The sequence below is a fragment of the Pantherophis guttatus genome, chromosome 7 (genome assembly GCF_059756535.1).
Source record: "Pantherophis guttatus breed Tessera chromosome 7, ASM5975653v1, whole genome shotgun sequence".
NCBI lineage: Eukaryota > Metazoa > Chordata > Lepidosauria > Squamata > Colubridae > Pantherophis > Pantherophis guttatus.
In genome coordinates, this window is record NC_142069.1 from 22,726,444 (window position 1) to 22,749,034 (window position 22,591).

The window sequence follows — 22,591 nt, forward strand, 5'->3', positions numbered from 1 at the left end:
ATATAATATAAATATTATCAGACTGATACACTTGTCAATCATTACTAATGAATCATCACGCTATTTAAAATCACATCTATATCATTCATCTATTGCTCCTAGGCACTTGTTGGCTTTTTTTTTATTTTAAAGTTATAATTAGATCAGCACACTAGCAATTAGAGAGCCTAAACATCCAGCCCCATCAAGTGTTAATTGCTGGTTTTGAAATATATATTCAGCTATTTGATCAAGGCCTGCATTATTTAATGTCTGCAGAAGAGAGAGGGAGATCGTATCTTGTTCATGGGAGAAAAATATTTGTCATATTTTAAAGTAATTTTCTTTAGGAAAATGCAGTAGGCCCTAAAATGCAGAGTAATTACAGTTCACCACAGGAATGTGGTGGTTATATCCACGCTAAAATCTCACCTCCTTTATCCAGTCTCTTTTTCTTGGTTCTGGGTGTTTCAGAGAAGTCTGAAGCTTCTTCCAGCATAACAGAGCAGCAAATGAAATACTGGGATGACATGGGTTTTCTAGACATGTGGCTTAAAACTGCACCAAACTGGACTAAAAAGAACACTGCCTGCTAGTCATAAATTGCAAAGAGAAAAAGAAAAAAGAAAAGAAAAAAAAGGAAAGAAACCAAGACAAACTCTTTGCCTAAAAACCTTTCAACTTGAGACCTGTGTGATAAACACAAATAATGTTATGTCAGCAGCAAGGTGTTGCTATAAACAACATAATAAACTTTTGATAGAAATGGAGGCACCTCCCTGTTTCATTCTTCCTGTTTCATTCTTCCTCTTTTAATCTCAGATTCTTTCCTTCTCTGTTAGTGGAGCTTTCAGAATTTGGCAAAGTTTGTAATAAATAAAGAAAAATAAAATGTTCCTGATTTGCACTGACAAATTCAATACTTCAGTCCATATATTTTTGTTCAATGTACGTTTCTTCCTACCCAATTTGAGGACTAAGTTTAATTTAGCTCTTCCATAGTTTTTAAATGTAGTCTTCCCAGGGATGGGTTCTACTTACCTTTACTACCAGTTCGCAACGGGATCGTGCGTGCGTGCTTGCATCGCATGTGCACGTGCTTAGCTTCTGCGCATGCGCAGATCACTGATGATGACATCCGGGGCAGTGGGCGGGGCCTCCAGCCGGTTTTACTACCGGTTCTTGTGAACCGGTCCGAACCGGGGGCAATCCACCCTTGAGTGTTCCTAAATGCATGTTGATTTTTAGGATATTTGTCATCTTGATCCCAAACTTCTTTGGGAGACAGCAGAACCTGCTATGCTGGATTACAATCATTTATATTCTAAGTCTCAGCCATCCAATATTTTAAATTTTATTTACTTTTATTCTAAAATGAGCTATCTGGACGTCTTGTAAAACCGTACACTGATTTGGTTCACTGGTTGTAGTTGAAGTGGACCTAGGAATGGCTGCCTCACCCTCACCCTCAAATTTTTTTCTCTCTCAGACAGACACAGATGCACATACCCCTTGCTAAATGTTAAGCTATTCTTAAAAAGCTAGATATCCTTTCTGTTCCTTTCTTGGTCTACCTTACTGAAATGTAAAACTAACTCAAGGCTTGCTAAAAATTGATGCTTTTGTTCTGTAACATACCAATTTTTTTTTTTTTTTTGCTGTAATTTAATTAGGAAAAAGAATGAAAGGTATATGTTAAGAAACCTAACCAATGCAGATAGAAATGTCCAAGAATAGATTGCTGCCTGTACTACAAGGTGATGCAAATCGTTGGATCAGAGAAGAAACCAAGACCATGATATGGCAATAAAATATCTTACCCAAATGTTGGGCATCTCCAAGGAGGGAAGCCACCATTGGGAAGAAATCTATAACTACAGGAAGTAAAACATAAGGATCTAAAATGCATTCAGGAGATTTTGCAAAGCGATTTATATTGGAGAAAATGGTCCCTAGGAGAAACATTAACCACTTCTCAGTTCTGAAGAAGTCAGAAGCTACCTATAGAAGCATATAATTGAGTCATTTAAAATCATCAGATCCACTTCACACTTCTTCAGCGTAAGGTGCTAAATTAGATACATGAGAGAAAGAAACAAGTTCAATCTGGAGAAAACTAAAAGAAACTTCTCCCTCCCAATGTTCTTTGTTGTGCTCTTTCAAGCCATATTTTTAAAGATACATTTCCTCCTTTCCAGAGTCAGATTAGGGGTTACAGCAGGTATGTCAAACTCAAGGCCTGTGGACCGGATCCGGCTCGTGATGTGGTCAGATCCAGCCCATGGGGTCATCCTGTATGTAAGGGGCCAACACGTGTCAGCCAGGTTTACCCGCATCGCTTTGGCCCAGTCTACCCATTGCGAAGACAAAACATCAAGCCAGCGTGGCTTCGGCCTGGTCTACCTAATGCAAAGAGGAAACATGCCAGCAGTTTGGGGAGTGGCGTCAAGCTGGCCACACCCACCCACCCAGCCACACCCAGTGAGTGGCTTCAAACTGGCCATGCCCCCCCAGTCAGCCACGCCCTCCCCAGCCCTCCCGCCCAAGGTCAACCACAGCCCTGAGGCGGCCATCAATGAAATTGAGTTTGACATTCCTGGGTTACAGGGAAAGGTGTTTATCAGTTGTACAGCAAGACAGAAAAAGATGGCAGAGACAATGGGTTATAGAGGTTTTCTAATCTGGGGATGCTCATCTGTGACAAGATAACCAAAGGCTTACAACTGCAAGCAATTTCAGTATTGCCCTATACTATTGTAGAGGCAGATCAATGGATGAGGAATCCTGTTTCAAAGCAGTTACGGGCCAGGTCGGAAATGGCAACGTATCATTGCATTGACGCGGTGGTTCAGTGGCTAAGATGCTGAGCTTGTCGATCGAAAGGTCAGCAGTTCAGCAGTTCGAATCCCTAGTGCCGCGTAACGGGGTGAACTCCCGTTACTTGTCCCAGCTTCTGCCAACCTAGCAGTTCGAAAGCATGTACAAAAATGCAAGTAGAAAAATAGGGACCACCATTGATGGGAAGGTAACAGCGTTCCGTGCGCCTTTGGTGTTTAGTCATGCCGGCCACATGACCATGGAGACGTCTACAGATAGCGCTGGCTCTTCGGCTTTGAAGCAGAATTGAGCACCACCCCCTAGAGTCAGGAACGACTAGCACATATGTGTGAGGGGAATCTTTACCTTTACATTGCTTTGTGCTCGCAGAATCCATCTGTGTGCTCAATTGGAGAGAACCGTCAACATTTCTGCCTCCTGGTTCTTCACCGTCTGTTGGCATGTCTAATGGATGAGCCCAAGTGAAGAACTGCAAGGAAAAGTCTGTAGAGATTCTCAGTCATCCAACTGGACTGTCTTTGTTTTTTCTTTGAAGACGTTACAATCTGGGATAAACACCAGATTGAATGGTGTGGGAGTAGGAATGGATTTTCAGAGCAAAAATTGCAGACTACAGGGACCAGGAGCAAGTGACCCTCAGGACACAGATAAACCTCCTGGTGACCTTAACAACTCACTAAAAGGATGCAAATCAGTGGTGGGTTTCAAAAATTTTTACTACCGGTTCTGTGAGTGTGGCTTGGTGGGCATGGCATGGCTTGGTGGGTGTGGCTTTGTGGGTGTGGCAGGAGAAGACTACTGTAAAATCTCCATTCCAACCCCACTCCAGGGGAAGGATACTGCAAAAAATTTCCATTCCCTCCCCAATCCAGGGGAAGGTTACTGCAAAATCCCCATTTCCTCATGATAAACTGGGACTTGGCAGGCAGAGAATAAATGGGGGTGGGGCCAGTCAGAATTTTTACTACCGGTTCTGTGGGTGTGGCTTGTTGGGCGTGGCATGGCTTGTTGGGTGTGGCGTGGTGGGCGTGGTAGGGGAAGGATACTGTAAAATCTCCATTCCCACCCACTCCAGGGGAAGGTTACTGCAAAATCCCCATTTCCTCCTGATCAGCTGGGACTTGGGAGGCAGAAAATAGATGGGGGCGGGGCCAGTCAGAATTTTTACTACCGGTTCTCTGAACTACTCAAAATTTCCGCTACCGGTTCTCCAGAACTGGTCAGAACCCGCTGAAACCCACCTCTGATGCAAATGACCACTGTCTGCAAGGAGTATAAATCTTTCCATTCCCCACCATCCAGTCAGAGCTGAAGAAGCTTCTTGGATGAGAAGCAAAATATCTTCAAAGAAAAAACAAGAAAGTCCAAGTTGCCTCTTGAAAAAGCACCTTTGGGACAACTGCAGGCCATAAAAAAGGCCATAAAACAGAGCACAACTCAACTAGCAACTGTCTTGTTCAGCAATGGAAATGTTGGGCTCAATTGTGTTCATAAGTCAAGGACTTTCTGTGGGCTTTGATTGCATGACTGTAGCCATCAGTGTGAGATTTTGACCCTCCCTGTCGACATTTGTGGACAAGAATGTGCAAGGAATATCCACCTTGGATGAAGGAGCCAATAAATGCTGCACAGGTCCTATCCACTCCTGGTCATCTGACTAGTTCTTATCTAAAGGGTAACAATGTGCAACTGATTTTACACACTGTGGCTACTAGTTTAAAAGGTGACAACTCTAACATGGGTACAGCTAACAAAATGTACAGGTAGTCCTCAATTTACAACAGTTCATTTGGAGACCGTTCAAAGTTACAACGGCACTGAAAAAAGGGACTTATGACTGTTTTTCAGTTATGACCTTTGCAGCAACCCCATGATCATGTGATCAAAATTCAGATGTTTCATACTTAAGATGGTTGCTGTATCCCAAGGTCATGTGATTGCAACCTTCTGACAAGCAAAGTCAATAGGGGAAACCAGATTCACTTAACAACTAGGTTACTAACACATCAACTGCGGTGATTCACTTAACAACTGTGGCAAGAAAGGTCATAAAATGGAGCAAAACTCACTTAACAAATATCTTACTTAACAACAGAAATTTTGGGCTCAAATGTGGTCGTAAGTCGAGGACTACCTGTAAACTGTTTCACTCAAGAGTTGGAGAAAGAAATTAAAGCAATTTACTTTGCTTCCCATCCAATGTTCAAGCTGGGACCAAAGTGATGGTGGGAATTGAAGTTCAACAAATCAAGAGATAATTAGATTGGGATATAGTTTACTTCAGAGGTGGTATTCAGCCTGTTTGGATGGGTTCACCTGAACTGGTAGTGGAAATTGCGGGTGGGCCCGCCCACCTGTCCACCCGTCCCAGCTCTATGCCATCCTGTTTAGGCACATTTTTGAAGCCAGGTGCATGCATGGAAGCAGTGGTGGGTTCCCCCCGGTTCGCACCAATTCTATAAAACCAGTAGTAAAACCGGCGGGACGCTCTGCCCACCGACCTCGACATCATCAAAATGCTTCTGCGCATGTGTGTGGCCCCACTGCGAACCAGTAGTAAAGATAAGTAGAACCCACCCCTGCATGGAAGGTGCGCAGGTGAGCAAAGTGCATGCGCAGAAGACAGGCATGCGCGCGAACCAGATGCGCATGCACACGAAGCAAGCGTGTGCACACATGGTGAACCAGTAATAACATAATATGAGACCCACTGCTGGTTTAATCTTATTATTGTTTCTAATTTTTCATCCGAATATATGAATCAAGCAAACTGTTACCCCTCTTTAGTTCCTTAGAAGATGCTCCCCTCTCTTCCTCCCAGGGTTGGGTTCTACTTATCTTTACTACCGGTTCGCATTGCGCCTGCGCCTGCTCTTCTATGCAAGCACAAAAGCTTCTGCACATGTGCAGATCCCCTATGATGACGTCCGGGTCAGTGGGCGGATCCTCCCACCAGTGTTACTACCGGTTCTTGCAAACCGGTCCGAACCGGGGGCAACCAACCACTGCTTCCTCCTCACTTTTGGCAATGTGCGGAGTATGTTACTACTCAGGTGCCAAATCAAGAGAAAAGTCAATATCATCAGGGAAAAAAAATAGAAATATACATTTGAATTGGCATTTTGAATTTTGATGAAACCCAATGTTTCAAATATTGTTATTTCTCACAAATAGGAATGTGCACATGTATATATTAAAAACAGGAGGCTATTTGGAAAACAAGATCAAGAATCAAGGGATCCTGGGTTCAAACAAGAATGCTATTTTGTGGCATTCAGTGAGCCGTTTGACTGCTGTGTAAATAGGACGGCTGTGTCATGCATGGAAAGGGGAGAACAAACCATCCTCATCCAGCCACAATATCAACAAACAAAAAGGCAGATCTAACAAGAATAACCCACTGGAGTCAGGTGGAGGCTGTCACAAGCATTGTGAATTATGAAACTTAAAGCCACCTTGATTAGGTGAAAAGCTAGATTTACATGTTCTTGTTCTTCTGCCTTGATTTACAGTTAAATATTTGCTCACATAATGTAAGCAAATTGGATTCATACTTGTAAAAAAGAAAACATGCCCCAGAGGGTAAATGTAGTCCTCGACGTACGACCACAACTGAGCCCAACATTTCTGTTGTTAAGTGAAACATTTGTTAGGTGAGTTTTGCCCCGTTTTATGACTTTTCTGGCCATAGTTGTTAAGTGAATCACTGAAATTAAGTTTGTAACCCAGTTGTTAAGTAACTCTGGCTTCCCGGTTGACTTTGCTTATCAGAAGGTCATAAAAGGTGATTACATGACCCCAGGACACTGCACCATCATAAATATGAACCAGCTGCCAAGCATCTGAATTTTGATCACATGACCAGAGGGATGCTACAACAGCCTTAAGTATAAAAATCAGTCATAAATCACTTTTTTCAATCCCGCCATAGCTTTGAACAGTCACTAAATGAACTGTTGTAAGTTGAGGACTATCTGTACTACTTGATTTACGACCATTCACTTAACAATAGTTCAAATTAATGATGGCTTCCAAAAAAGTCAGTTGCGATCTAGATTTGAACTTACAATCGTTCTTCTCTCCCTTCGCCATATTCATGTGATTGCAATTCAGGTGCTTGGCAATTAGCTTTCCTTAACAACTGGTTGCCGCATCCCATAGTGATTTCATGTGATTTCAATTTGCCATTTGTTTCATTATCTTCTGACAAAAAACGGCATAAATTAAACTGGATTCACACTTATAATGACATAATTTGACCTGCAGCAATGTGACTGGAGTTACAATTGCGGAAAAATGATCGTAGAATCAAATCTGGTCATGTAATGATTCAACTTACAACTGCAAAGACTTATGATGGAAATTCCAGTCCCAATTGTGGTTGTACAATGAGGACTGCCTGTACCTCTCTCCATAGCTTTTCTCTCAGAACTGAGAGAATCCAACCAGGGGTGGGTTCTACTTACCTTTATTACGGGTTCACAATGGGGCCACACAATTTCGTTGATGGCCACATCAGGGTTCTGTTTGAGCTTGGGGGGGGAGTGGGCACGGCCAGGGTGGGCGTGGCCAGCTTGACGTCACTCATGTCGGGAGTACCTGTGGTGGCCCAAGCTCCGTTTTCACTGGTAGAGGGTTGCAGGAGGTTGTCGCAGCCAAAACTGGAGCTCGAGAGGGCCATGCGTGGCCTTCCTGAGCTCTATTTTCACTGGCAGAGGCACTGTTCCAGGACAGCCCCGCGGGTCAGATCTAAGCATCCCACAGGCCGGATCTGGCTCGCAGGCCTTGAGGTTGACACCTCTGCTTTAGTTGAATTTAGGTGGAAAAAGAACCCGTTTTTTTTAAATAAGTGTCATTGTTTAAAAAAATAAAATGATTTGTCTGAGATGGTATAAATACTCCTGCCTTGGGTTGTGGGGGGTTTGGATTAGAAGATCACCAAGGTTCCTTTCAGCCCTATGATTTTTGTGATTTAATATATCAAGCAAGCACAGTCATTGATGAATTCAGTAATGAAGGATGGTGTTTAAATGTAGCTAGTAGGTAATACTCCATCAGGCTCTTTCTAAAATGCTAAGCTGCCAGGAGCAAAAGGTTTATTTAAGTTGTCCATCCATTGCCCCCCCACCACCACCCCCGGTTATCTTTTTGCTGCCTCTTAGCTATGGCAATTTTTCTTGACTGAAGTTAGTTGTCCAATAATCAGAAATGTATGGAAAAATCTGAAATGCTGACATAGTTCATGATAGCTTTTAACTGATTAACCTTGTTGTCTTAAATAAAAAATAGAACCCATTTGATCATTTCATATGCTAAATTGGGGTTCTTTCCCTGTGTAGGGGCCAGGATAATTGGCCTCCTCTTTTAAAAACATCCAAAACCCAGTTCCTTCCTTCCTTCCTTCTTCTATGCCCTTTTAATTGATATAACATGAATGCAATGTGTCCTTAAAAAAACCAAAATCCACCTGTGGAACTAGAACTGCTGCAAATGTGAATATTCTGTTTGTTATTAACTTTCCTGCATGCCTCACACTTCCTCGTAACTCTTGCACAGCCTCAGGGGAGAGGTTTTGCATGAATTAAACTCTTTGGCTGCAGGTGAATTCAAGGTGTCCAAGCATAGCGGGAATTAACTTTCTCCACCCACAGATCTGGATTCAACATTTGACTTTGCGTTGAGTACCTCCCCTTCTACTGCTGGTTGATGCTGGTAGCTTTGGGACTCATTGGGACAACTGTTGCTGCTGGGATCCCAAATCCTGAAATGGAGCCATTGATCTGTATTGCCTTCTCTATTCTTTTGCTCTCTTCAGCTTGCCAGAACGCATTTTCAAAAGGTGACCAATCCTCTCATGGTTTATCATAGTTAACACTGTGGTTAGGAGATTAGCATGAATATGACATAATTAGAACCTTTGGAAATAAGAGTTTGGGAGACAAGAGTTTTTACAAAATAACTGTGCTGTGTTTAGAAATGTGCTGCTGTTGTTGTTTTCTTTCTTTCTCTTAGGTGAATGTTGTCTGAAAATTATTTCTAGCTGTTCAGTGTTGCAAATACTAATTTGAAAAAAAAAACAGTTTCTAAGGGAGAGAAGTATTACATTTTTATTCTGAAGAAAATTCATATTGGGTTAACTGAGGGAATACTCAGCAATGCTGTTTTTCTCTTGACTGTGAAGGGAAAGTGTCGAGAGAAAAGAGGCTATACTCTTGACTCGTATCATAAAATTGAGGTTTGGCAGAAAACATGCAAAATAATGGAGAAAAAAAGCTTAATTCAGAGGAGTGTGTTTGTTTGATGACATTCTCAGACCCTGGGATAGGAAAAGCCAGAGAAGAGAAGAAAAGAAAAGAAAGGCACTGGGTAGCATGTGATGGGATAATAGGGAGCTGCTAGGAAAAATACAAAGGTTATTTATTTCATTGATTTTTAAATAATCTAAATTCTAGGCAGATAGATCTGATATACCTCTTAAGCAAATGAGTGATTAAAATAGTCATTTAACAACTGAAGATTCCTATGAATGCTGCCTTCATTTGCAGCCAAACCTGAACAGAAATTAGAAGATGCAGTACCTAGATCTCTTAAGTGCATAAGACAACCTCCAATATTATGGAAATACTTTTGAAATCCAGAGACTTAGAAGAAGAAGGAGAAGGAGAAGAGGAGGAGGAGGAGGAAGTGATTTTTTTGGACTAGGTCATTTTTCTGATATTTTTAATTTATAAAGAGCAAAATATATTTCAGTTGGAATATGGAGGTGCAAAGACTTGATCTTAGATATGGTACTAAAAATAGTGTTTGCAGTTGGCTGCAAAAGAATTTAAGAACTTGCATTCTGTGGGAGGCATTTGTTAATGAAAAGGAAGAGATGACATCAAAACACTGTAAAATATAATGGAAGTCTAGCTCAGTGTCAAGCTGTGTGCTTTGTCTGATTAATGTTTTTGCTAGGTTTTGTTCAGATAGCAGGTTGAAGGAAAAAGTAAGGAGAAAAATCTCAGCCAGCCGGTGCTGATGAAATTAGGTAAGGCAGAAGGGAAAGAGTTTCACTAGCCTAAAAGGCCATTAAAATGTACAATTTGCCATAAACATCCTTGTATTAGTGATTTAGGATGACCTAGATTCAGAAAGAAAAGATGATTTGGAGTCTGCACTGTTGGCAACTCTTTTTAAACAAGCTACATCTTTTTCTGAGTTCACCGTTCTATTTCAGTTTAAAGTCTGACTTTCCAATTTTGTTTAAGGAGTTGTAGACTGGTGAAACATGCACATATACACAAATTCCAAATCCCTCCTCCACCCCCAAATCTGGATCACTGTCCAGCCCTGCACTCTATGATCCTATGTCATTTAGCCTGAGGTGAACATCTGGCCCCAAATATGGCCGTTTCTGATAGTCCTGAAGTCACTTTTAACCACCATTGCTAACTGGTGGGATGTCTCTTGCCATTCGGCAGAGGAAACAGTAGGAAGCAGGCTTTTGTGCAAGCCCCAATATAAAAATAACATGGTAAAACAAAAAAGGAAACCCACAAGCTCCCAAGAAAATAAGAACTTAAAAAATCCCTACCTACCTACCTACTGCAACCCTCAAAATCTCCCCAAATGATAAAGTTAGCTGCAGCAATCAAAAGATTTTCCATGCCTAATCTATGGTTTTACATAAATGTTAGTGCTGGCTGGGAATTTAAGTCTATAATACCAAACTGTGGGCCTATCCCCATCCCCATCCTCCACCCTCTACTGAACTCCTCTGTTCTTTCTTCTCATCTTTAAACAGGCCAGGCAGCTGATGGTTTCTCTTGCAGGATCATTTTAGGGATTAAAAAAAAAAGAATTTAAAGTGTTACATGGGCAATGCAATATATTTTAGCTGTCTGGTGAAATTAAATAATAGGAAGAGTAATACCTTCGTTGAGCATGTGGATTTACAAGTTGAGTTTCCTCTAGAAACATTAGTTTAGTTTAGTTTACCTTGTTATCATTGCACCTGGTACATGCCTTCAAACACAATTTTGTTCTTTCCCCCCCCTAGAGATGGAAGTAGAATCTACCAACTTTTCATGTTCTCGTAAGTATTCACAGTTGATGCTGGAATGAGGCACATTTTTGAAATGCAAGTTTCTAAGTCAGGAAAATTTGGGAAGAATTTTTGGTAATTCTTTTGGAACGTTCTCCGACCAGTTTAATGTCATCCAGATAATGTTGGAGTAACCCACTGTCTCCCTTTGGGTTGGAGACAAAATGTTCTGGTCCCACCCTTCTGGATGGCTATAGTTTGGCTCAGAGGTGAAATTCAAATTTTTTCTCTACCAGTTCTGTGGGTGTAGCAGGGGAAGGATACTGCAAAATCTCCATTCCCTCCCTACTCCTGGGGGAAGGATATTGCAAAATCTCCATTCCCACCCCACTCTGGGGCCAGCCGGAGGTGGTATTTGCCAGTTCTCCGAACTACTCAAAATTTCCGCTACCGGTTCTCCAGAACCTGTTAGAACCTGCTGGATTTCACCCCTGGTTTGGATACATTCACATGGCACTTAATTAAAATTAACCAAATCAGAATTTGCTCAAATCAGTTCTCTGGGTTTGGATCAATCACTGAACTAATTGCAGATAGCGTTTGTCAAAATGCCACAAAACGTTAGTTACTAAGACCCTGGTTTTCTAAGCAAAACAGATTTCAGTAATTTAAAGAAACTTTAAAAAAAATAATTTGGAATTTTGCACAGCCTCTGGGTTATTATTAGTTTTATGGTGATTGAAGGCATGTGCTTTTGAACCTCTGATATACAGTAATAAAGATAGAGAAGACACTTTTCTCTTTCTGTGCCTCAGATCCTGAATTCTGCTCCGAAGCAACCACTTGTTGCCAGATTGGTATGGATGGGTACGGTTGGATTGCTGCAGCGGTTGGCTGGAGTCTTTGGTTTCTCACCCTTATCATCTTCTGCATTGATAAAATGACCAAGCTCAGGCCTGATGAATCCAAATATTAGGAAGCACAATGCTACGTAAAACCAACTCACACTTCTTGATGCCTTTCACAAGGCAGTTGGATGGAGAAAATAACCTCAACTATTCAATTGCTGACGTTGGTGCTTTCTACCAAAACGACCCAAGTATGATGCCCACGAAGAGGATTATGGTTTTAATCCTGCTCCCAACTTGGCAACACTGGACAAGAGAACCACTGCTCCGGTTTGCAGAAATATTTGCAGTCCTATGAAGCAAGAATGTGCACGTCCTTTTCTTCTGGTTGTGAATTGAACAGCTATCACTGAAAGGACCATTTGTCCTCTATCTTAAGTGGCTTAAGAGTCAGCTAGCTGACATTTCCTTCTGCTGACACAGATGGTGATAATTTGTCAGGGTCATGACTGGAATCAAAGCTTGTAGCTTTTTATTTTTTATTTTTTTTCCCTTTCTGAATCTGAGCCAGGGATGATGTAAACTAGTCAGAGCTTGCTGGGGAATCCAAATGTTTTCGGTTCTGGGGAATATCAACACTGTAGTATAGTCAACACTGAAACAAGGTGCTTGCAAAACAACCAAATTGTGTTTCTATTCTCTTCCTCCTCATTTCTCAATGGCCCTATTGTGAGTGCTGTTTAATAACCCAGGGTCTTTCCATTATGTTATGAAAATTGTGGCATGCGTAAAATAGTCCTAAAAAAGCCAGGAAGGATGTCAGACATGCTTAAGAAAGTTGTTGTATGTAATAAAGAATGGTTATACTGTATATCTCTTCTTCTTTTTTTCTGTGACAGTGTGGTAGCTCATCAATAAATGCACCAGCCTGTGCAGCCAGCCATGGGTAGCAATCGTAAGTTTGTGTATCACCTCTAAAACCTCTTGAAAGTTGTTGCCACATTTTAACATTTGTGTCTGCAGGAAGGATCAAAATGTTCAAGTTAATGGTTGTGCTTGTATGATCAGAGGCCTGTCCTTTTTCATCTTCTTCTTATTTATTTATATCCCACCTTTATTTTTATAAATAACTCAAGGTGGTGAATATACCTAATAGCTCTTCCTCCTATTTTACCCATATCTCCTATGTGGGGAGCTGGGCTGAGAGGTAGTGACTGTCCAATTACCTAAAATGGGACTACAACTCTGTCTCCTGGTTTTTCCCAGTCATAGTGGTGCAATGGTTAGAATTCAGCATTGCAGGCTAACACTGCCAACTGTCAGCAGTTCGATCCTGATCGGGTTAAGGTTGATTCACCTTTCTATCTTTCCAAAGTTGGTAAAATGATCCAAATTGTGAGGCAATATACTGACTCAATAGAATGGAAAGGGCTGTAAAGCACTATGAAGTGGTATATAAATCCAAGTGCTATTGCTAGCCTGGTTGGTGCCTGAACCATTGGTCCAAACTGGCTATTTGCACATGAGTTGCCTTTCTCTACTTTCCCTTTGTCAGCTTGATGGAGGAACAGAAAGAGTTAAGCAGTCCTATCTTTTTCTTGTTTTCCTTTTTAAACACAGTCCAGTTGCCCTGAATTTTAAAACTGATATTTTCAAGGTAACAAATAAGAAATAGAAGAGAGGGAATTTGAGAAGGAAACATATGGATTACAAATGTTCTTAGGCTTCTTTATGTGTCAGTAACCCAGGATGAACTTGCTAAACTCTTTTTGTTGAAATTAGTTGAAACCACTCCGGTAGGAAATTAGAAGTGTGATACTCACCTACCTCAGTAAATAACATTTTTTACTAATGATGGATTTTTTTTGTTGAAACCTGGTTTTTACATTTGGGTGCACCATTTCATATTATTTTAAAAACATGATTAAGATCTTCAGTGTTTTTATGCATGAGGAAATTGCCCACACTCACAGCATGATGAGCACGGTCATTAATCAAGGTTAGATAAGGTCTTCCTGTGATGGAATGTGCAGCTGGAGAAGGAGTGTGTATGTATGGAAGGAAGAATGTTGACAATAGCACGATGGCTTTCCAGAGAGGAGGCAGAACATTCCATACAACGGTCCAAAACAAGGGACTGCATAGTCCTGAACTGGATGGGGGAGTGACAAAAAGTTTGAGGATAACCATATCTTAGAATCTCTCAGGTATATCTATTAGGTTAGAAGTCCCAATGGTACTTTTTCAAGAGGCAACTGGACTTTCTGGTTTTTCTTTGAAGACATCTCATCCAAGAAGCTTCTTCAGCTTCAGTTTTTCTTTGAAGACATTTTGCTTCTCATCCAAGAAGCTCAGCTTCTTGGATGAGGAGCAAAATGTCTTCAAAGGAAAACCAGAAAGACCAGTTGCCTCTTGAAAAAGCACCTTTGGGACAACCATGACCTGGATGACTGAGAAACGGTTGTAGCTTTACTTTGGCAAGAATCAGTCTATTAGGTATAAGCAAATAAGGAACAGAAGTCAATTAGATTGCACCTTTTCATCTATCTTTGAGCTTAAGTCTGACATGAATCCCACCAGACTAAAGCTAGGGAGTCAGAAAAGGCAATCATGTGACTCTGGGATTCACCTAGGTAGCCACTGGGATTTACAAAACTATCACAACTATGTTGGCATGTCATTGCACTTTATAACCGCATTGTTTAACGATGGAGACACTGATCCCAATTTCTATCAATAACTGAGGAGGAGTATCTATAATCCCATTGAGGTTTATGGGAAGATGATCCTGACTAACTTAAATCCTGCTGGTAACAATGCTGATTCTACAGTGTTTGGAGAACATTCTTGGATGTGGGACAAACTGCATAACAGAAATGCAATTTCAAGGATCAGGTAGGCAAAATGTAACACCGTAAAACCATCCATTAGCATCCACAAGAATACAAATGCACCGATGTCACACTCCTACTCAGATGACACTTTATGCCACTGCTTTAGCTTTAATTTACTCTAAGAACAGAAGTAAAATACACTCCAACAAATAAAATAATTTAGTTAGAACTTTCACTCATATTACGTGGGTTATAATTAAAGCAATGTCCATATGACAGTAAATTACATCTCACGACAAACAGTAAAATCAAAATCCTGTAAGAACTAGTGCCTGGATGGCCTGTACCAGTCTATCAGTAGCAGCACATACAAATGCAGAGGCTGCTTCTAATGATGAATCTAAGCTTTTGTTATTCTAAAATAGAATTTTATCATTTTAATTTTGTTAGTTTCATTTTGTTAAAATCCAAACAGAGTGTGGCTTATGGTGAACTACTGCTGGTGACATGATACCACTCAGGCTGGCTTTCTGTTCATCTCAAACCATTAAGCCTCCCCCTATGTTATCCTTGTACAAAAAGCAGGTAGAATTCAGAGGTGGGTTTCAGCAGGTTCTGACCAGTTCTGGAGAACCAGTGGCGGAAATTTTGAGTAGTTTGGAGAACCAGTAGTAAAAATTCTGGCTGGACCCGCCCCCATCTATTCTCTGCCTCCCAAATCCCAGTTAATCATGAGGAAATGGGGATTTTGCAGTAACCTTCCCCTGGATTGGGGAGGGAATGGAGATTTACAGTATCCTTCCCCTGCCACGCCCACCAAGCCACGCCCACAGAACTGTTAGTAAAAAATTTTGAAACCCACCACTGGTAGCATTTATACATTTATGACCTTTGGCAAATGAACAAATAGCTTAGCCATCCAAACTTTAGCCTCAATCTTAGATCCTAGAAGAACTTTCGCAAGTGATCTCAAGAGTACCTTCAAGCGCTATTACAAGGGACGCATTCAGTTGTGCACTGAATGTTTTCAAAGGGTATGCCTAAAAACACGGGGTGCTGAAAATATTATGCTTTTTTAAAAAATGTAAAAAAAAATGCACAAATTCATAGGACCATATGTGCAGTACCAGGTATCCTACAGGTAAACCGCAAATGCCTTTTCAGCAGTTTTAGATTTGTTAGCATGCATTTTCTTTCTCAGCAAGAATGCCATTCCTTCTGTCTAAGCTGGTAGAGTACGCTCTAGGCATTCATTATAAAATTCAAGCGAGGATGCAACTGGAAAGTGAGTTTTACATTAACATCTGGTACCTAATTTGCTCACAATGACAAACCATTTTAAACTGCTATACCAGGAGTGTCAAACTCAAGGCCTGTGGGCCACATCCGGCCTGCGGGGTGCTTAGATCTGGCCTGCTGGGCCGCCCTGGAAGCAGCGAAGGATTGGCCTGCGGTGCATCTGCCAGCGAAAATGGAGCTCAGGAGGCTGTGATGTCCTCCTGCAACCCTCTGCCAGTGAAAACAGACCTTGGGTGAGCCATGAGCGGCCCACCCGAGCTCTGTTTTCACTGGCAGAGGGTTGCAGGAGGACATCACAGCCTCCTGAGCTCCATTTTCACTGGCAGAGCCCTTGGGCCACCACAGGTGCCCTCAACACGAGTGACGTTGAGCTGCTCATACCCACTTTGCTACGCCCACCTAGCCCCAAAAGGTCAAACACAACCCTGATGCAGCCCTCAATGAAACTGAGTTTCACAACCCTGTGCTATAGCCTTCCTGAAAGTGAAGCTTCTATTTAAGCAAACATCTTTGGATGTGCGGGTCTATACCGATCTATTTGCAATCATTTTTCAAGAAAAGGAAATTTACTTCGTGGGAAGTAAATATAAGAAAACATTTCAGGATGAAATGTTCAAATATTTTGATCCAGGAAAGTACATAACTCCAGTGACCCTCTTTAAAATGACTACTAAGTCATACTCAGTTTTTTAGGCAGCATCAAGAAGCATTAAATCATTGATCATGTATGATTACAACCTTTCAGATTAGAAGCATCCACTTTCAAAGGAAGGGAAAAGACAAAACAAAACAAAACAAAAAAACAAACAAACAAACCTGGAGCTACCCACATGTCTGCTCAATATTATCTATGATAGATTTCCCACATGGATTTTGGGATCCCAAGGGAAAATAATTCATGTAGAGTAATGCCATCATCATGCACATTTAATGTTCTCTGCGTCACTTGTGAAATGGCCCTGGGTGTGTCTTTCCACTTATTGATCCATCTGCTACTTGTCCATCCATAACTTATTAGTGCCAAGTACAGTTTCTAAAAAGAGGATGAAATGGTTTCCCCAGCCTGAATAAATGATTATATCCTTCGTTTGTGTCTTCATACTGCTCTCTCTCTCTCTCTCTCTCTCTCTCTCTCTCTTTTAAAGGCCTTCATTTTACATTTGCAAACACCAGGATCAAGGGACACTTTGAAGCTTCAGCACCAGAAGAACAACAAGAAAAGTTCAACGATTGGCTCCGTTTGGAAGCAATATTAAGCAATGATTATTCTCTTGGTTTAGCAAGTTTCCCAAGTCCTTTCTTCAAGAAGTCTCGCTATGGTCTAATTAAAGTAATTGTTTGCACAGGAACAACACCACTTGCATTGTATGTGAAAAGAAACATGTCAGAAGTATATAACCCCCCACACACCACCAACAGCCAGAGATTTCCACTCAAGAACTACCACTAATCTGAGGCGCCCTTTTTTCCTTAATCAAGGGCTGGCATGTTCAAATGACTGTTGTTTGAGAGGGTAGTACTGCCTTCTTTGCAGCATATGAATTTCCAGATCAGAATTATGAAAGAACACTCCTAGTCAAAGTACAATTATAATGCCAAAATGCTTAAAAGTAGAAAGTTTAAAAGATGGTTGTCATTTGCTGAGTCTTCCCAACTTTTATCGTTCACAGGAATCTCTCTTGCCACTGCTGCAGCTGCAGCTGCTTGCCGAAGAGTTCTTTTCTCTTGCTTCATAAATCCCTGGTATTGTACATGTTTACTCCTCTGACAGAAGAACAGCAGGCTCTTGCTGATTTTCCTGCAAGTCGAGCTTCCACAGGAAGCAGATAATTGGCTAATTTGCAAGGACAGAACAAATCAGCTGTGGAAGTTCTGTACAATGGTCTGTTTCTGAGAGAGCCGGAGAAGCTCCTCTCGGATTGCTTTGATGAGGGAGGCAGACGAATGTCCTGTCTGGAGGTCCTCAGTGGAGCTGGTGTTGTAGCAAAGCCCTGGACCCTGCTGGTTGCTGGCTGGCAGATGAACAGGTGGAGCTGAAGGCTGTCGAGCCAAATTCCGCGGCATCTGGAAAACTGGTGAGGAGCAATATTCGTGATGTCCAGGTGTATGTGTCTAGAGAAAGGCACAGAACATTATTCCAGGTTCATCTTAAAGACGAAAAGGCACAGATGGAGAAAAACAGAAAAAGACGCAGTGACAGAGAAAGCAGAAAGTCTCCCTTTGATTTGAAATACAAAATTGGAAGAATGAACATTTTTTTAAGAGGAATATTTGATCTTGCTGGTCTCTTTCTAGAATTCCTCAAATGTTAGAAGATTATTGCCAAAAGGTTAGCTCTATTGCCATGAAAACAATGTCACATGGCATACATTTTTATGGGTTAGAATAAACTTTATGAAAGGAGTAAAAGGTTACAGGTAATCCTCATTTAGTGATTGCCTCATTCAGTGACCATTTGCAGTGATAAAATAGTAACTTTGTGACCACTCCTTGAAATTAAAGATCTATTAAGGTCTGTAAACCGAAGGAAAACTGAAGTAAGATCATAAACACAATCATGATTTAATTTAACATCTACTTCAGCTTAACAACGGAGTTGCTGGTCCCGACTAAATCAGAATTACCTGTATTCTGAACTGACAGTTAGATACACTTATTTTACATACATATAAAGCTCAACTGGAAATGTTACAGATTGTATTTTTTTTTTTAAAAAGTCCAGTTTTCTGATTTTGTTGCTTTACATTTCTTCCTTTTATACTTATGTAAGTGTATACTCTACTCATCAGCTTAAGAAAAGAGTTCATGAATCTGATGAAATGGATTTTAAAGTCTGCAAAAGTTATGCCACAATAGCTTAAAGACAATAATCTTTAAGTGTCATAGTGCACAGTGGCTTCAAAAGTTAATCATAGTGATGAAACAAGCACCACTTACTTTTATTAGCATCTAATTCATATTTTGCATTCATGTGCATTTATGATTAAAAGAAAATACATACTTATTCAAACTAAAGGTATTTCATAACCTTGTGGACTATAGCAACTTTGTTCAACCTGATGTCTTTTAGATGTGTTCGGCTTTAATTCCCCTAATCCTCAGCTCATGGAAGTTGATCTAACACAGGGCTGTCAAACTCCCGGCCCGTGGGGCAAATGCGTCATGCACTGGCCACGCCCACATCCAGTTTAGCAAAGGGGGGGGAAGTCCCAATACGTCACGTGACGATGTGAGTTTGACACCCCTGATCTAACATATCAGGAAGACAATTGGTTAAGAAGCCTCTTCTATAGGCACATTACAGTTTTCAGAATCAGTACCAACAAAACAATGCTGCATGTGCTTTCAAAAAGGAGACTTACCCCTTTGGAATCTATAAATCCATTAAAATGGTGAGACTTGAGCTGAATAAGTAAAGAAGGAAGGAAGGAAGGAAGGAAGGAAGGAAGGAAGGAAGGAAGGAAGGAAGGAAGGAAGGAAGGAAGGACTTGCAAAGAAACACTGAGGCCACAATTTTAACAATGGCAAATGGCATGCAGAAGAGACAGACTTGGCTAAGTGCTGCGATAGAGGAAAACAAGCACCCAAGAGTTTACTCCAGTGGGAATCTGCAGGTGAGAGGGAGGAATTCAACTCTATCTTTCAGAGCACTGTATAAATATATCAAGACTGGCCAGAGGCAGAAGCAGTGGTGGAAGCCAGGCAGTTCTTGATGCTTTTGTAGTGTTGTAGGCTAGAGCTACAGGCGCTGCGTTAATTTCTTAATTTGCTTGGCCTCCCTTAGGTGAAATGGAGAGTGAAACCCCTGTCACCAATACTGTAATAAAATTGAACAAACCATTAAGTCAGTTTCTGTGCGTAGAAAGGAGAGAATAATTCTATTTTGTTCACTGACTTAAGTTGCCAAGTACTTTGGCCCTGTTTCAGATCTGGCTCTACCAGTGTAGTAGGGATAAAACTGAAAACGTTACCTTACATTACTGAAAGAAAGAAGCTGCTGAGAGAACCACAGAAGAAAACATAACTTGCCAGTTTTAGAAAGGAAAGTAACAAGAGAAGGCCAAATGGATTTTGCTGATTAATCCAAAGATTCTGCACCAGCTAATTTCTTTCATTCTACACAAACTGAAAGAACAACTGACTTGGACTCTGCTTCTACACTGTCAATGAACCAAGTTTTGGTCTTTCTACTACATAAGACCTCTTATTTCCTCACTGTTTGTCAAGGCACATGCCTCACCAGCCTGGGCACCATTATTTACGAATTAATTTGGAAGATTTTTATTTTACAGTTATAGGGCATAGCAGCCTAGAGCATGAAGTAAGGTGATAGGTCCAGAAAATTCAGGACCAATTTTACTAGTCTTACTTGTAGTCAGTTTTCTGCCCACATAAATTATGTTAAACAAAGCTGTATGTTTTTGCATGTAGCAGGCCTTGCAAATCCCCTTCCTACCCCTTCTTTATATGACAGTATCATACAAGGTTGCACTGTATCAGTTAAATTCATATTACATAATACAAAATCGGCTAGAAGTTTACTTCAAAGCAGCAAAACTGGGAGCAACTGTTCTTCCTTACATTATATATGATTGACTGTCAGCAATATTGAGAATTTAAACTCTTCCTTTTGAAAATCCCATCTAGGTTTTGTATTTTTACTTGAGTCTTGCTATTTCTTTGATTTCTTAGGAAATCAAAAAGTAAATTTTGACTCAGAGATTGAACAGAAGGTACAAAAATACCACTATTGCTGACAGTAATATATTTCAGGATTATCTTCTTTTAGTGAGGGAAGAATAGACAATGAGATGTATAAAATCACTAACTTACTATGACAAATTCTGAAAAGAATTTATGAGAGAGAGAGAAACAATAGTTCTGCCTTTTATAAAGGACAGTGGCGTGACTGAAATTTCACTGCTCACAGTGTGTTTAATCCCAATATTATCCCTGAGTCAAGTAATTTTTGACAGTGCTTCAAATATATACTGCTCAAAAAAATAAAGGGAGCACAAGCAGAAGACATCCGAGATCTGAATGAATGAAATAGCCTTATTAAATACTTTGTTCGTTACATACAGTAGTTTATACACTGCTCAAACAACTAAAGGGAACACAAAACTACTGTATGTAACGAACAAAGTATTTAATAAGGCTATTTCATTCATTCAGATCTCGGATGTCTTCTGCTTGTGTTCCCTTTATTTTTTTGAGCAGTGTATATAAAACCTATTTGATTAGAGAAGACAGCAGCTAAACAGAAAGAAGTACAAATACTAGCCACAATGCCTCCATCATAACACCTTTGATATGTTTGGAAACTATAGTCTGGGGTGGAGGTATAGGCTTTGACGCAGGGAAGAGCAAGCATGTAAGGAACATGAATGAAAGATACCCCTACCATATAGGGAGGGATAAAGAGGAACTCATGATAATTCAAACATGCATGTCAATGAGAAAGCCATGCTCTAAAAACAGGATTTTGCACCGATGGAATTAGCTTGCAAAAATAAAACATCACAGAAGAACACAACCAGACACGGCTTTTATTTTGTAATAGTAAAAACCTTTTCAATCTCATCTGAAGTCTTTCCAAGGATAGAAAGTCACAATACTCTGTCACACCAACCAAGTGATTTTGATCTTTTTTCAGATGGGCGTGAGGTTTGACAGAGCCAGTGGCTTCAGAAAGACATGTTCAGAGGAGCCATCTTCACTGAGAGCATAAGGAGAAATGGGGAACCTGAGGCTCCCTAGATGATGCAGTGCTGCTGGTGCTGATCAGGACAAATAATAGGTTGCCTAACCTGGCATAAAGGATGAGTAAGAGAAGGACAAAAAAAGCAGAGGTTTAAGGGCTGAAGTATGAAAAAGACAAAAGCAGCAGTTAAAAAAAAAACAAAAAACCAGAGAAGCAACTAAAAAAATTGAATTAAGGAAACACAAGACTGCTTCAGAAACTATTCAAACACGAAGCACAGTACTCACTGCTTCTCTCCTAGCAAATTCATCCTCTCCACGGTATGGGGGCCACCCTTGTTCCCCTGGCTGGCCATGCCCTGCTCTGCCTGAGGGGATCTCCATTGGTTGACCTCCGATCCTGCTAGCAATTCCCACCTGAGTGAGGTGCTGTATCTGAGAACCTTAAAAGCAAATATTGTTTTGTTTTCATCTTACCATGCAGCATCAGAAGAGTGAGGGGCAAACAATCTGAGAAACAGGGATTGGGGAGATAAGACATAACCAAAGAAATGGGGCTCACGGGGGGAGGGGGATGATTCAATTAACTTTTTGGAAAGATTGACAAATTAGGATAAATAAAAAAAAAACATCTGCTTACATGCAAATTTTTAAATGTGGGTTTCCCCCCTCAAGTGGAGGGTATTTTCTGTGTGATTTTTTTTTTAAAAAAAGGAACATGCTGAAGGCAAACGTGGTAGAGCAGAGAAGAGGGGAAGAGAAAGGGTCAGAAAAGCAACACTTCTGACCTATCAATATTTAATCATCATTAATGTGCAGTTTAGGAGAATTTACTTCATGCTAGCCATTTGCCTTCAATACAAGAAAATATTTGCTTAATTTAGGATACTCAGCTGCACAGTCAAAGCAGAATCCACTTTTTTGGAGAACAGTTTTCATATCTATTTTCTTATGTGAATGGAAGGTGAGGCTGAGAGTCAATCAACCTTTACTCTTTAAACCCCACACAAATGAGGAAATAATGCCACTTAATATTTTGAGCAGCGCTGTTACAGTTTTAAATC

At 40.7% G+C, this 22,591-nt stretch overlaps 3 protein-coding genes across 6 annotated transcripts in view; 1 reads left to right on the top strand and 2 right to left on the bottom strand.

Annotated features, from left to right (window-relative positions):
- Positions 1-2,459, bottom strand: part of ATP6V0A4 (ATPase H+ transporting V0 subunit a4) — a 44,393-nt gene extending 41,934 nt beyond the window's left edge. The window contains exon 1 of one of the 2 annotated variants that reach the window (XM_087873759.1): positions 412-2,459. The gene's annotated coding sequence lies outside the window, so the exon portion shown is untranslated. The remainder of the gene's footprint in view (positions 1-411) is intronic. The other variant, XM_060694522.2, reaches the window with a different exon arrangement.
- A 5,994-nt stretch (positions 2,460-8,453) lies between these two features.
- TMEM213 (transmembrane protein 213) lies at positions 8,454-12,562 on the top strand. The gene is made up of 3 exons (XM_034403167.3): positions 8,454-8,656; positions 10,859-10,894; positions 11,659-12,562. Exons 1-3 carry the CDS (start codon positions 8,524-8,526, stop codon positions 11,817-11,819), a joined length of 330 nt encoding a protein of 109 aa, XP_034259058.1. The 5' UTR covers positions 8,454-8,523; the 3' UTR covers positions 11,820-12,562.
- Positions 12,563-14,662: 2,100 nt separating this feature from the next.
- KIAA1549 (KIAA1549 ortholog) overlaps positions 14,663-22,591 on the bottom strand; it is a 133,754-nt gene continuing 125,825 nt past the window's right edge. For 2 of the 3 annotated variants that reach the window (XM_087873771.1, XM_034403287.3), the window contains exons 19-20: positions 21,816-21,970; positions 14,663-17,936 (exon numbers count right to left, since the gene is read on the bottom strand). In XM_087873771.1, the coding sequence (XP_087729897.1) occupies positions 17,682-17,936; positions 21,816-21,970 (410 nt within the window). In that variant the 3' untranslated portion in view covers positions 14,663-17,681. The remainder of the gene's footprint in view (positions 17,937-21,815; positions 21,971-22,591) is intronic. The other variant, XM_087873773.1, reaches the window with a different exon arrangement.

Bases quoted from the DNA above. Each gene is read 5' to 3' on its own strand.
- TMEM213 (XM_034403167.3), top strand. From the start codon at position 8,524: ATGCTGGTAGCTTTGGGACTCATTGGGACAACTGTTGCTGCTGGGATC. The intron at 8,657-10,858 runs GTGACCAATCCT...TCCCCCCCCTAG, and splicing joins CCAGAACGCATTTTCAAAAG to AGATGGAAGTAGAATCTACC. The intron at 10,895-11,658 runs GTAAGTATTCAC...TCTGTGCCTCAG, and splicing joins TACCAACTTTTCATGTTCTC to ATCCTGAATTCTGCTCCGAA.